The 15,207-nt window shown below is 45.2% G+C and overlaps 1 protein-coding gene across 1 annotated transcript in view; it reads right to left on the reverse strand.

The window, feature by feature from the left end:
• Window positions 1–15,207, reverse strand: part of LOC139265983 (sodium/hydrogen exchanger 9-like) — a 571,812-nt gene that overhangs the window by 130,208 nt on the left and 426,397 nt on the right. The window contains exon 13 of the mRNA XM_070883664.1: window positions 12,413–12,461. Coding sequence (XP_070739765.1) covers window positions 12,413–12,461 — 49 coding nt within the window. The remainder of the gene's footprint in view (window positions 1–12,412; window positions 12,462–15,207) is intronic.

Genomic DNA, 15,207 nt, shown 5'->3' on the forward strand with positions numbered 1-15,207 from the left:
TTACCTCCAATACCATTTGTTTTGATTTTGCACACCACTCTCTTTTGTGGGACCTTGTCAAAAGCCTCTTGAAAGTCCAAATACACCACATCCACTGGTTCTCCCTTGTCCACGCTACCAGTTACATCCTCAAAAAATTCCAGAAGATTTGTCAAGCATGATTTCCCTTTCATAAATCCATGTTGACTCGGACCGATCCTGTCACTGCTTTCCAAATGCGCTGCTATTACATCTTTAATAACTGATTCCAACATTTTCCCCACTACCGATGTCAGGCTAACCGGTCTATAGCTCCCTATTTTCTCTCCCTCCTTTTTTAAAAAATGGGGTTACTTTAGCTACCCTCCAGTCCATAGGAACTGATCCAGAGTCGATAGATTGTTGGAAAATGATCACCAATGCATCCACTATTTCTAGGGCTACTTTCTTAAGTACTCTGGGATGCAGACTATCAGGCCCCGGGGATTTATCGGCCTTCAATCCCATCAATTTCCCTACACAATTTCCCGCCTAATAAGGATTTCCTTCAGTTCCTTGTGCTCACTAGACCCTCGGTCCCCTAGTATTTCCGGAAGGTTATTTGTGTCTTCTTTCGTGAAGACAGAACCAAAGTATTTGTTTAACTGGTCCGCCATTTCTTTGTTCCCCATTATCAATTCACCTGAATCTGACTGCAAGGGACCTACGTTTGACTTCACTAATCTTTTTCTCTTCACATATCTAGAGAAGTTTTTGCAGTCAGTTTTTATGTTCCCAGCAAGTTTCCTCTCATACTCTATTTTCCCCCTCCTAATTAAACCCTTTGTTCTCCTCTGCTGTATTATAAAATTCTCCCAGTGCTCAGGTTTGCTGCTTTTTCTGGCCAATTTATATGCCTCTTCCTTGAATTTAACACTATCCTTAATTTCCCTTGTTAGCCACGGTTGAGCCACCTTCCCAGTTTTATTTTTACTCCAGACAGGGATGTACAATTGTTGAAGTTCATCCATGTGATCTTTAAATGTTTGCCATTGCCTATCCACTATCAACCCTTTAAGTATCACAACCCTTTAAGTATCATTTACAATGTATACCGTAACAGTGCAGATTCCTGGGAAAGCACTCGTCACAACCTGCCAATCAGAGAACATTCCCTTTATCCCTACACTCCAGGTTATTGACCCAGCGCTGTTGACGGAATGGCAGTTTATGTCCGTCAGGATAGTGTGTGATTTGAATGGGAATGTGAAGGTTATGGTGTTCTTAAGTCATTGTTACTCTCATCCTTTTCTGCAGTACAGGCCGTCAGGGCGGGAGGTGCTGTTGCTGTAAGTTTGATGGGATGCGGAGCTACATCCAATAGGTGGTACAGATTGCAACCAAAGTACACTGGTGACGGAGTAGGTGGATACTGAGTACTGTGGGGAGCTCATCAAGCAAACTGATCTGTTCTAAATGGTGTCAAGCTTCTTGAGTTGTTGTGGTTGCATCCATCCAGGCATTCACACTCTGACCTGAGGCTTGTAGACAGTAGAGAGGCTTCGAAGGGTTAGGATGTGAGCCACTTGTCACTGAGTATGCAGTCACTGTTCTGCTCTTGCAGCCACAGTGTTGATATAGCTTGCCCAATTCAGCTTATGGTCAGTAGTGGCCCCCAAGAAGTTGAAGGTGGAGGACTTGACGATGCTGATGTCACTGAAGTTCAGGGGGACCAGATTGTTTTTTTCTTGTTGGAGATAGCCATTGCCTGGCACTTAAGTGGTGAGTGCTAACTGCCACATGTTAGCTCGAGACCGTGTTATGTTGTCCGAGTCCTGCTGTACGCTGGCATGGACTGATCCAATGTCACAACAGTTGTGAATGGAACAATGTGGGTGAACAACCTGCTCGACCTTATGACAAGGGGAAGGTCTTTCACTGTCTTTAATACTCCTAGGATGTACATTAATCTTTGCTTCATTGGATACTCAGAAGGCTTTTGATAAAGTTCCAAATGAGAGATTTTGTAGAGACAGTCAACATTCATGAAATTGCTTTGCTAACTAGATTGAAAATTGGCTTATAAAATGTGCTAATAATGTCAAGCTATACTGTCAGAGACTGATAGTGTTCAAAGGGATCTCGGCTAATTAAATGGATTTTGGATTTTAACACCCACATATATAAAGTAATGTGAAATGCAATGGGAAATATAAAACATGTGCACATAATGAATGGGTTCCATTAGTAAAGGTAGAAAAGGGTTTGGATTTGATTACTGACCTTTACCTGAAAGTATCCAGTCATCGCTACTAACAGGGCTAATCAAGTATTTGGCTGAATTTTAAATGCATATATTGATCATTGGAAACAATATTGTGCACAAGTTTGGGTTTCCTTTGATCAATGCATTGAATGAAAATTAGAGAAGTCAGCCCAGAATGACTGTATGACACGCGGCTTTAGATTACAAAGTGAGACTTGCAGAATCCAACTTGTTTTCATTGAAGAAAAGATGATTAAGTATATGATTCAGGTCTTTAAAAATGTTGTGTCTATTAAAAACTTACTAAGACAAAGGCAGCATGGATTGACAAGGAGATTATGTCTGACAACTATTACCGATATAGTAATAAGTTAATAAGAAACAGGCAGTGTGGATTTGCAAGAGGAAGTTTCTGTCTGACCTCCTGGACTTCTCGGAGGAAATTACAGATCAAGCAGATGATAGAATTTCTGTGATGTTAGTTATTTGGACTTTGAGAATGCTTTTGACAAAGTCTCATATGAAAGGGTCCTTATTAAATTAAAAGCCATAGGAATCTAGAGTAGAACAGGGGACTGGATGAGAAGTTGGTTACAAAAGTAGGAAACAGAAAGTACACGAGAGGCGTAGGGGGGCAACTTTAATCCGGATGAGCACGTGGGTTTGGGAACAACTGAACGAGGGGTTAAAACCAGGAAAAATGCAAGTCCGTCAGGAAGTCTGCTCCAACCTGCCGACTTCCGCGTTTAATGAGTGCATTACACTTCCTGCGGATAACACCCTCAGGAGAGTTGGGTTGCCAATTCACATATGCTAATTGTTCATAGAATCATAGAATGGTTACAGTATTGAAGGAGGCCATTCGGCCCATCGAGCCCGTGCCAGCTCTCTGCAAGAGCCCCTCAGCCAGTCCCACTCCCCCGCCCTTTCCCCATAGCCCTGCGAAGTTTTTTTCCTTCAGGTACTTATCCAATTCCCTTTTGAAAGCCATGATTGAGTCTGCCTCCACCACCCTCTCAGGCAGCGCATTCCAGATCCTAACCACTCGCTGCGTAAAAATGTTTTTCCTCATGTCACCTTTCGTTCTTCTGCCAATCACCTAAATCTTTGTCCTCTGGTTCTCGACCCTTCCACCAATGGGAACATTTTCTCTCTATCTACTCTGTCCAGATCCCTCATGATTTTGAACACCTCGATCAAATCTTCTCTCAATCTTCTCTGCTCCAAGGAAAACAACCCCAGCTTCTCCAGTCTCTCTGCGTAACTGAAGTCCCTCATCCCTGGAATCATTCGCATAAATCTTTTCTGCCCCCTCTGTAAGGCCTTCACATCCTGCCTAAAGTGCGGTGCCCAGAATTGGACACAATACTCCAGTTGAGGCCGAACCGTTGTTTTATACAGGTTCATCATAGCTTCCTTGCTTTTGTACTCTGGTACCTTTGTGATAGGGTGGTGGGAAAGGGTTTGTTCACAGTCCTTTTGCTGAGAGTTTACTTTCTACAATTGAGGTTTTCTGAATGATATCAGGATGAGTGGTGTTTTGGCCGCCTTGGATCAGACCTCGGATGAGGAGCAATACGACCAACACCAGCAGCAGCACCAGCAGCCTGCTGTTCAGAGACCTGTAGCGGATATCAGACAGGGGAGCAGCAGAGGGTGAAGCTCTCAGGAGGCACTACCCACGACACAGGGTTTACAGGCAGAGGCTGAGTTTCCTTGACACGTTGGAACAGCAGTGCTTCAGGAGGCTCAGGCTGTCGAGTCTGGTGGTGGCAGCCAGCTGCAACCTACTAGACAAAGACCTGCTGCCTGCTGGCCCTGGTGACCACGCGTTATCACTGGCTGTCAAAGTCAGCACCACCCTCAACTTTCTTCCATCAGGATGATTCCTGGGCTCTGCTGGAGACATAGAAACATAGAAATTTACAGCACAGAAGGAGGCCATTTCAGCCCATTGTGTCTGCGCTGGCCGACAAAGAGCCGCACGGCCCTTGGTCAGCAGCCCTAAAGGTTACATATAAACCTATGAACAATGACAGAAAGGCAAAGAGCACCCAGCCCAACCAGTCGGCTTCACACAACTGCAACACCCCTTATACTGAAACATTCTACAATCCACCACAACCGGAGCCATGTGATCTCCTGGGAGAGGCAAAAAACAGATAAAAACCCAGGCCAATTTAGGGAGAAAAAATCTGGGAAAATTCCTCTCCGATCCATCCAGACGATCGACACTAGTCCAGGAGATCACCCTGGCCATATTCTATTCCCTGCAGTACTTACCATTATATCTGCTCCGTCCAACAAAAGGTCATCCAGTCTAATCCCAATTACCAGCACCTGCAGGTTACTGCACTTTAAATGCCCATCCAACCATCTCTTAAAAGTGCTGAGGGTTTCTGCATCCACCACTCTTCCAGGCAGCGAGTTCCAGATCCCCACAACCCTCTGCGTATAGAAGACCCCCCCCACCTCAAATCCCCTCTAAACCTTCCACCAACCACCTTAAAACTATGCCCCCTCGTAATAGACCCCTCCACCAATGGAAATAGAGGGTTGTGGGGATCTGGAACTCACTACCTGGAAGAATGGTGGATGCAGAAACCCTCACCACTTTTAAGAGATGGTTGGATGGGCACTTAAAGTGCAGTAACCTGCAGGGTTACGGACCTAGAGCTGGTAATTGGGATTAGACTGGGTGACCTTTTGTTGGATGGAGCAAATATAATGGTAAATAATGCAGGGAATAGAATATGACCAGGGTGATCTCCTAGACTAGTTTCGATCACCTGGATGGGTCGGAGAGGAATTTTCCCAGATTTTTTCTCCCTAAATTGGCATGGGTTTTATCTAGTTTTTACCTCTCCCAGGAGATCACATGGCTCCGGTTGGGGTGGAGTATAGAATGTTTCAGTATAAGAGGTGTCGCAGTTGTGGAGGCAGACTGATTGGGCTGGGTGCTCTTTGCCTTTCCATCATTGTCCATAGGTTTATATGTAACCTTTAGGGCTGCTGACCAAGGGCCGTGTGACTCTTTGTCGGCCGGCGCAGACACGAAATGGCCTCCTTCTGCGCTGTAAATTTCTATGTTTCTATCCACTATGTCCAGGCCCTTCAATATTTTGTACACCTCAATGAGGTCTCCTTTCAACCTCCTCTGTTCCAGGTTCAAATAACCTTCCGGATGTACTAGGGGACCGAGGTTCTAGTGAGAGGGGGGAACTGAAGGATGTCCTTATTAGGCGGGAAATTGTGTTAGGGAAATTGACGGGATTGAAGGATGATAAATCCCCAGGGCCTGATAGTCTACATCCCAGAGTACTTCAGGAAAGGGCCCTAGAAATAGTGGATGCATTGGTGATAATTTTCCAACAGTCTATCGATTCTGGATCAGTTCCTATGGACTGGAGGGTTGCTAATGTAATACCACTTTTTAGAAAAAGGAGGGAGAGAGAAAACGGGTAATTATCAGCCGGTTAGCCTGACATCAGTAGTGGGGAAAATGTTGGAATCAATCATTAAGGATGAAATAGCAGCGCATTTGGAAAGCAGTGACAGGATTGGTCCAAGTCAGCATGGATTTATGAAGGGGAAATCATGCTTGACAAATCTTCTAGAATTTTTTGAGGATGTAACTAGTAGAGTGGACAAGTGGATGTAGTGTATTTGGACTTTCAAAAGGCTTTTGACAAGGTCCCACACAAGAGATTGGTGTGCAAAATCAAAGCACATGGTATTGGGGGTAATGTACTGATGTGGATAGAGAACTGGTTGGCAGATAGGAAGCAGAAAGTCGGGACAAACAGGTTCTTTTCAGAATAGCAGACAGTCACTAGTGGAGTGCCAGTTTGCAGATGACACTAAACTGGGTGGCGGTGTGAACTGCGAGGAGGACGCGAAGAGGCTGCAGGGTGTCTTGGACAGGTGAGGTGAGTGGGTAAATGCATGGTAGATGCAGTATAATGAGGATAAATGTGAGGTTATCCATTTTGGGGGCAAAAACACGAAGGCAGAATATTATCTGAATGACAGCAGATTAGGAAAAGGGGAGGTGCAACAAGACCTGAGCGTCATGGTTCATCAGTCACTGAAAGTGGGCATGCAGGTATAGCAGGTGGCAAATGGTATATTGGCCTTCATAGCTAGGGGATTTGAATACAGGAGCAGGGAGGTCTTACTGCAGTTGTACAGGGCCTTAGTGAGACCTCACCTGGAATATTGTGTTCAGTTTTGGTCTCCTAATCTGAGGAAGGACGTTCTTGCTATTGAGGGAGTGCAGCGAAGGTTCACCAGGCTGATTCCAGGGATGGCTGGACTGTCATATGAGGAGAGACTGGATCAACTGGGCATTTATTCACTGGAGTTTAGAAGGATGAGAGGGGATCTCATGAAAAAGTATAAGATTCTGACGGAACTGGACAGGTTAGATGCGGGAAGAATGTTCCCGATGTTGGGGAAGTCCAGAACCAGGGGACATAGTCTTAAGATAAGGGGTAGGCCATTTAGGACTGAGATGAGGAGAAACTTCTTCACTCAGAGAGTTGTTAACCTATGGAATTCCCTGGCGCAGAGAGTTGTTGATGCCAGTTCATTGGATATATTCAAGAGGGAGTTAGATATGGCCCTTACTGCTAAGGGGATCAAGGGGTATGGAGAGAATGCAGGAAAGGGGTACTGAGGGAATGATCAGCCATGATCTTATTGAATGGCGGTGCAGGCTCGAAGGGCCGAATGGCCTACTCCTGCACCTATTTTCTATGTTTCTGCCAGTCAGCAGCCCACAAATGCATTAGACAGGTGACCGATGGCTTGTTTGACCAGGGCTGACAATTATGTGAACTTCGCCTGCGATGACGCCGGTCAGAATGAGCGGGTGCTCGGGTTTGCATCTCTGGTTGGCTTCTCACAGGTCCAGGGGGTAATCGACTGTACACACATGGCAATCCGGGCACCCCCAAGATCAACCATTCGTCAACTGCAAGGGCTTCCACTCTGTCTATGAGCAGATCGTGTGCAACCACAAAAAGATATTTCTGTAGGTGTGCACAAGATTCCAGGGGAGCTGTCATGTTACTTTCATCCTGGAAGCACACTTAAGCGGTGGTGCTAGATGAGAAAGGATGTGCACTTCAAACTTGGCTGATGACACCTGTCAGAAACTCGGCCAATGAAACCCAATAGCGTTATAATGTATGCCATATCACCACCAGATGTGTGATCGAACAGGCTATCGGCATGCTGAAGATATGCTTCAGGTGCATAGACAGATCTGGAGGTGCCTTTTGGTATGCACCAGCCAAGATATCCAGAATGGTCGTGGTGCGCAGCAGCGAAGTTTGGACCTGCAAGAGGAACAAGGCGCAGAGCGTAGATCCTCCAGGTGATTCCAGGGAAGAGGAGGAGGAGGAAGACAAGGAATATGAGGAGGAATGTGACGAGGGCAATGCACCAGCTGCTGCTCAAATTGCTGCCCGAGGTACCAGGGATGCCCTTATTAATGCAACCAGTGGACCAATTTCAGAAACACATGCAATGGCCACTCTTCCCGTTACCCCACACCACCCCTCCCCAATGCCACTGACACAAAGCAGCCCTGTAAGCAACCAACCATCTCTTGCACATTCCCTCATGGGTCCCCAACAGTTCATGTCTTCCCATTCATCATCAAACCAGTTAAACAATGACTTGACACCCAGCAACCAAGAATGGGCAACAGTAACATGGTGTAAAAGAATAAAACTCATGTGATTGGTTAAGGAGAGACTATTGGTCCCGTCATTTAATAAGGGCCCAGATGCCCTGTTGCCCTCGCTGTGCTGTTATCAGCTCACAATTCCATCAGCTTACAGGGCAACATTTTTGTTGAGCTGAAGGTTGCAGGAAAAAATCTAACTCATGCCCTTCTCCAGCAAGAATTGGGCCAACCTAAATTTTTAGGTTAAAAATTGTACCTTCTGGTTAATTGTAAACATTTTTATACTTCAGAATTGATAGATCTTTCATCTAAAAATGGAAAAAACAAATTGACATTTATGTTTTCAATCGGCCAACTAGAGCCAGCTTAACTAGAAACTTCCTCAAGTCACTGTCTTCCTCACCCACTCCTCCCAGTGCACAGAGACCATCTTCCTCTCAGGACCAGGGTGAACAGCGACACTACCCCATTGATACACACACCACATCAAACCCCCAAACCCCCAATCCAGTTCTCACATAGACTCTCCCGCCCCAACCGGCTGAGATTATGCTAGCACTCTTCTCAATCCTTAATTGAATGTGGCACCTCTCTTCCTCCGCCCAGTTCAAGCTGTCACTCCACTTCCCCTTCAAAACACTATTTCAAGCTTTCAATCTTCTTCCCAACCAGTTAAAGCTAACACAGCTCATCAACCCCGGTTCATGCAGCACTTGTCTTCCTCCCCTCTCCCTGAAATTAATATCCGCAACCCTCCTCAACAGTTAATGCTGGAACTCCTCTTCCGTCCCTCCGGTTAATACCGATAATTCTGCTCCCCCCCCAACCCTTCTCAACAGTTAATGCTGACCCTCTCCTTCCCCAAAGCATTCCTTACAGGATGTTCCCAAAGCCCGGCTCCTCCACACTCCTGCCTTAAAGCAAGTTCCCAGCTTCTTCCCTGGGAAGCAAAGAGAGAGCACGAAAGAATGTTGGCAAGTAAAATCATGGAAAACCCAAAGATGTTTTATAAATATATTAAGAGCAAGAGGATAACAAGAGAGTGGGGCCTATTAGAGACCATAAAGGTAATCAGTGTGTGGAGGCGGAAGACGTGGGTAGGATTCTTAATGAATACTTTGCACCTGTTTTCACAAAAGAGAGGGGTGATGCAGACTTTGCAATGAGGGAGGAGGAGTGTGAAATATTAGACGAGATAAATATAGTGAGAAAGGAAGTATTAAGGGGCTTAGCAGCTTTGAAAGTGGATAAATCGCCAGGCCTGGATGAAATGTATCCCAGGCTGTTTAAGAGAAGCAAAAGAGGAAATAGCAGAGGCTCTGACCATCATTCCCCAATCCTCTCTGGCTACAGGCGTGGTGCCAGAGGACTGGAGGATTGCTAATGTTGTACCTTTGTTTAAAAAGGGAGAAAAGGATAGACCGAGTAATTACAGGCCAGTCAGCCCAACCTCAGTGGTGGGAAAATTATTGGAAAAAATTCTGAGGAACAGGATAAATCTTCATTTAGAAAGACATTTGGAAAGGAGAGTCAGCACGGATTTGTTAAGGGAAGGTCGTGTCTGACTAACTTGATTGAATTTTTTGAGGAGGTAACCAGGAGGGTCAATGAGGGCAGTGCATATGAAGTAATGTATATGGATTTTAGCAAAGCTTTTGACAAGGTCCCATGTGGCAGAATGGTCACGAAAGTAATAACCCATGGGATCCAGGGCAAAGTGGCAAGTTGGATTCAAAATTGACTCAGAGGCAGGAAGCAAAGGGTAATGGTTGATGGGTGTTTTTGTGACTGGAAGGCTGTATCCAGTGGGGGTTCCGTAGGGCTCAGTGCTGGGTCCCTTGCCTTTTGTGGTATATATCAATGACTTGGACTTAAATGTTGGGGGTATGATTATGTATGATTACGAAGTTTGCAGATGACACTAAAATAGGCTGTGTGGTTGATAATGAAGAAGAAAGCTGCGGACTGCAGGAAACTTTCAATGTACTGGTCAGATGGGCAGAACAGTGGCAAATGGAATTCAATCCAGCTAAGTGTGAGGTAATGCATTTGGGGAGGTCTAACAAGGGAAGGGAATACACATTAAATGGTACGACATTGAGAAGCGTAGAGGAACAAAGGGACCTTGGAGTGCAGGTCCACAGATCCCTGAAGGTATCAGGCCAGGTAGATAAAGTAATTAAGAAGGCATATGGGAATACTTGCCTTTATAATTCGAGGCTGGAATACAAGAGCAGGGAGGTTATGCTTGAACTGTATAAAACACTGATTAGGCCGCAGCTGGAGTACTGTGTGCAGTTCTGGTCACCGCATTACAGGAAAGATGTGATTGCACTGGAAAGGGTGCAGAGGAGATTTACAAGAATGTTGGCTGGACTGAAGACTTTTGTCTATGAGGAAAGATGGAAGATTCTGGGTCTGTTTTCTTTGGAACAGTGGAGGCTGAGGAGAGACCTGATTGAGGTGTATAAAATTATGAGGGGCCTGGATAGAGTGGATAGGAAGGACCTGTTTTCCTTGGCGGAGGGGTCAACAACCAGGGGGCATAGATTTAAAGAAATTGGGGGGAGGTTTAGTGGAGATATGAGGGGAAATTTCTTCACCCAGAGGGTGGTGGGGATCTGGAACTTACTGCCTGAAAGGATGGTAGAGGCAGAAACCCTCACCACATTTAAAAGATACTTGGATGTGCACCTGAAGTGCCATAACCTACAGGACTACGGACCGAGAGCTGGAAAGTGGGATTACGTTGGATAGCTCTTTGTCGGCTGGCTCGGACACGATGGGCCACAATGGGCTCCTTCCGTGCTATAAATTTCTATGATTCTATGATAAGAAGGGGGAAAAATTGCCCCCCGCCCCGAACAGGGCGGATAATTTGAATTAAGTGATTATTCTTCGCTCGAATCCTGGGGGCGGGGTATCTAGCGAAATTGCCCTTTTTCTTTTTCAATGTGTTGGGGTGGTGTTTCGGGCGGTTGCGGGACAGAAGTGGGTCGGGAGCGGGCTGGAAGGCGGGTGGTATCGCAGTTAAAGGGGAGGGCCGCTGCGAGCTCTGCAGCCCACTGGGCCACCAGGGAGGGTTTCGGCTGGGCCAGAGGCCTGGCACCCAAGAGGGGGTGCCAGGCTGCCTGTTGGTGGCCCGGCCGAACCCATGGCCGCCATTATTGGGCTGACTTCGGGGGCACCGAGCGGCAGCCGCTCTGCTCCCGTGGGGCAATTTCCCTCGCAGGGCGGAAAGGGGTCGCCGCGTGCCTGACGGGGTGGGTACACGAGTGAGGCAAAAGCCCATTTGTGCTGCCCGGGGGAAATTTCTGATGGGTCAGCCCATCCGCTTGCCCCTGGTAGGAAAGGCCCCATTAGGACCTTAAGGTGGGGGAATATTTTGAACCCAAAATATCTTAGCGTCGATGGAAAGTTGGTTGATGGATAGGACACAACAAATTTCTGGTTTTATAAATAAGGGCATAGAGTACCAGAGTAAAGAAGTAATGATGAATTTATATATAACTTTGGTTGGGCCACAATTAATGTATTGTGTACAATTTTGAGCATCCCATTATATAATGGATGTGAATGGCACAGAATGTGTACAACATGGATTCACCAAGGCGAAGCCAGACATGAGAAACAATTGCTATGAGAGACCCAGGATACTGCAATTATTTTCACTGATTTGGCATTAAATTCGCCCACTCTATTTTACACTTTTCTTCTCAGTCCTTGCATTGTTAATTTCACAACCCTTTAACCTGATTGGTTGCTTTCCCTGTTCACTCTGGTCCCAGGTGCCCAGTTCCACTCGCTGCGTCAGCAACTTGTCCCGAAATTTTTTTTAACACATAATTGTACCAGGACAAGTCTAACTATCGGCAGACGCTGTTAGATTCACTCCTGCAGAAAATTATGGCCCATTATATTCATCATCATCATAGGCAGTCCCTCGGAATCGAGGAGGACTTGCTTCCACTCCCAAAGGTGAGTTCTTTGATGGCTGAACAGTCTAATATGACAGCCACAGACCCTGTTACAGGTGGGACAGACATTCGTCGAGGGAAGGGGTTGGTGGGGCTGGTTTGCCGCACGCTCCTTCCGCTGCCTGCGCCTGACATCTTCACGCTCTTTGTGTTGAGATTCGAAGAGCTCAACGCCCGCCCGGATGCACTTTCTCCACCTCGGGCGGTCTTCGGCCAGGGTCTCCCAGGTGTCAGCGGTGATGCCATTATATTGAAGAACCTGTGTCTTGCAAGCACTTCCTTATATTAAAATAGCAGCAAATCCGAACCAAAGATAACCCACGTACCAATCAAAAGCAAGGTAAGCTGCCCAATGAGAAACTACGAAACACCTAGGAAAACAACTAATTCTGAATGAGTAGGAAAACCTACCAATAAAGAAACAATGGACTTTGTGAAGCGCGACTGTTTGTAATGGCTGCTTGAATGAAGCATCATTTTATTTACAATGAGCACAGGTTTCATTTTTATACTTACCACACATGCACTTTCCTGATTGAGGTCATCATCTGGATGTACATCCACCCTGTTGCAGAAAGAAAATGAAGAGAATCAGTGAAGGAATCACTCAGTGATCCATAGCCTTCTATGCCAACCTGCCAGTGCCTTCATTACAGCAACCCTTAATCCTGATCCCAGCTACTGGAGCTTCCAAATTTTTGAGTGATTATGTTACTAATTTTATACAGTGAAGTACTTTGCCTCAATTTACTTGCAGAGCATTGCAGTCAAATGTATTCTTTCCGCTTGTCTTTCTCTCTAAGCAGAACAATCAAGCTGTCGTGGAAACATTAAGTTGTAACAAATCACTTTGAAAATACGGGAACCTTGATAAACTGATCACCATTACTTCAGCATGGCCAGTACAAATATTTAAAATGAAAATCACATGGTTAAAGTTTGCACTGAGATAGAAGTATTGTTTTAAGCGTCAAGAACTTGGCATGTGGCAGCCAACATGGTCCTCTGTGTCTGGTTTCTTTTGGAGTAACCCGTGCCAGGAACTGTTTCATCTGCATATAAAATGCTCAGTATGGCAATAGTACCCCTTGAATTCCGCACTTATGTAACAGCACTGCCACATAAGCACTTTCCTTTTCCTGCAACATCCAGGGTGCAGAAACGTACAGAAAACAGATCCCTACATCCCTTCGAGATTTTGCACATGCCTGATTCTCATCGCTCCACCATTGGCGGCCGTGCCTTCAGCTGGCAAGGCCCGAGGCTCTGGAATTCCCTTACTAAACCGTTATGCTGTTCTACCTCTCTTTCCTCCTTTAAGACACTCCTTAAAATCTACCTCTTGGAACAAGTTTTTCGTCATCTGTCCTAATACCTCCTTATGTGGTTTAGTGTCACCTTGGGACATTTTACTACATTAAAGGTGCTATATAAATGCAAGGTGTTATTGTTTCACCGTTACCCTTTGTAATGTATTTGCTTCCTGCGTTCTTTGCTTAATAATTCATAGCAACACATTGCTATTAAGAACTAGTTGGTTTATTAACAAAGGTTTAACAATCACACTACACATTACCAGTTCATCCACTAGGCTCACAACTGCAGACCTCATCGTGGATGACCTAGACCCAACTAACTGGGGTTTTATTGAGTCATGTGAACATCACGTGACTGGCTAAGCCACTCACAATGCAACAAGCTCGACAACTATTTTAAGTTGCACCTGTAAATGAAGTGCCCCCTGATTAAAGGGGGGGCACTAAAACCGACAAACTTAAACAAATTAAACATTAGACATTGGTGGATCAAATTAAAATTTGGTTGCCGGGGGTGATGATGCACTCCAGTCGCAACAGCTCTACAAACCTAAGTGCATACTCACAGGTGAAAATATTACACCCTTGAACAATCTTGCTTCTGTGTTGCCAACAACAAGCTGATATCTGCTCCACAACGTGAACTGCTTTAATACTAGAGCAAAGACACTGCATTCTTCATTTCAAGTAGAAGTATCTCCATAATATAAACATGGAATAAGCGACCTCAGCTACATTGCATCTTCAGAAACTGCAACATGGCAGATGTTCATGTTTTTGAACACAGATCTGTTTTGCAGAAATGCAGTATTATTCTACAGTGTCAGCACATTTGGCCTGGATTTTGCTGCACTAATAATGGTGTGTCTGTCAGCGTTCACTGTTATTGTTGGGTAAAACTGACAGCAACTTCTGACGTCCGCACATGCGCAGTTAAGGTGGAAATCCGGAAGTTGCTGTCAGTGATACCTAGCTTCACCACGGGGTGTGCTGTTGCAATCTCCTCTGATGGAATCTGCACAAAGATCATTCTTATGGCAGGAACTTAGGCTAATTACCCACTATTCTCGCTCGAAAGACCGATGAAAATCTTGAGCCTTGTTTAATCAGGAGTTTATAAACAGCGTAGTAAGTCATAATTACTGCTGAGCAACCTCTATGGCCCTGAAAAATTGATTTTAGAAGTGTGGAGTCACATTCCCTCAGAAGAAAATTAATGTTGCAAATGTTTAAAAAATATAAAAAATTAAAAGAATTCTTTTTATATTATTTTTGTGTTTTGCTCTTTTATGTCTTTCACTTAATCCCATGTGTATGACCCAATCATTATTTCGCTTCTTATACAATGATTTAAAGGCAATTTATATTTCCTATTTTTTACTTCCTGCTTTGCCATCAGTGAGGATTCTTCAACCTGATTGGTTGAACAGCTTCCCTGCTGGCTTCCTGTTCACAGACGCCACAGATGCCCCGTAGAGGGCACTGAATTCAAACAGATGTCAGAAGACTGGAAATCTGCGCTGACATGCCCACTAAAGATCTGTGGGCAGCTGTACGTGGGGTGAATGGCGAAAGCCAGTCCTTTCTGCGCACAGCAAAATCCGGGCCAGAATCGGGGTATAATTCATGTTTTAATTCCCATTACTGATTTTGCTAACTCACTGGCTAGCTATATGTACAGGAGTACTAATGATAGTTAGAAGGAAGTATGCTTGTCATATATTGCTCAAAGATCTTTCCCCCCTCCTTGAGCAGACAAAGGAAGGAAATTTCCAAATGTAGTGGGGGCGGAAAAATGGCAACATTGGATCGAGTTTACATCTTCCCAAACACTCTACACATGGATAAGTCTCTGGGCTCCGATTTCTACTTCATCAATGCCCAAGAATGGAGCTTGGCCATTTCTTAGTCTGTATAGCTCTTTATCGCACTGGCCGGAGCCAGTGTGGCTCAGTGGGTAGCACTCTCACCTCAGAGTCAGAAGGTTGTAGGTTC

The sequence above is a fragment of the Pristiophorus japonicus genome, chromosome 6, assembly GCF_044704955.1.
Source record: "Pristiophorus japonicus isolate sPriJap1 chromosome 6, sPriJap1.hap1, whole genome shotgun sequence".
Lineage (NCBI taxonomy): Eukaryota > Metazoa > Chordata > Chondrichthyes > Pristiophoridae > Pristiophorus > Pristiophorus japonicus.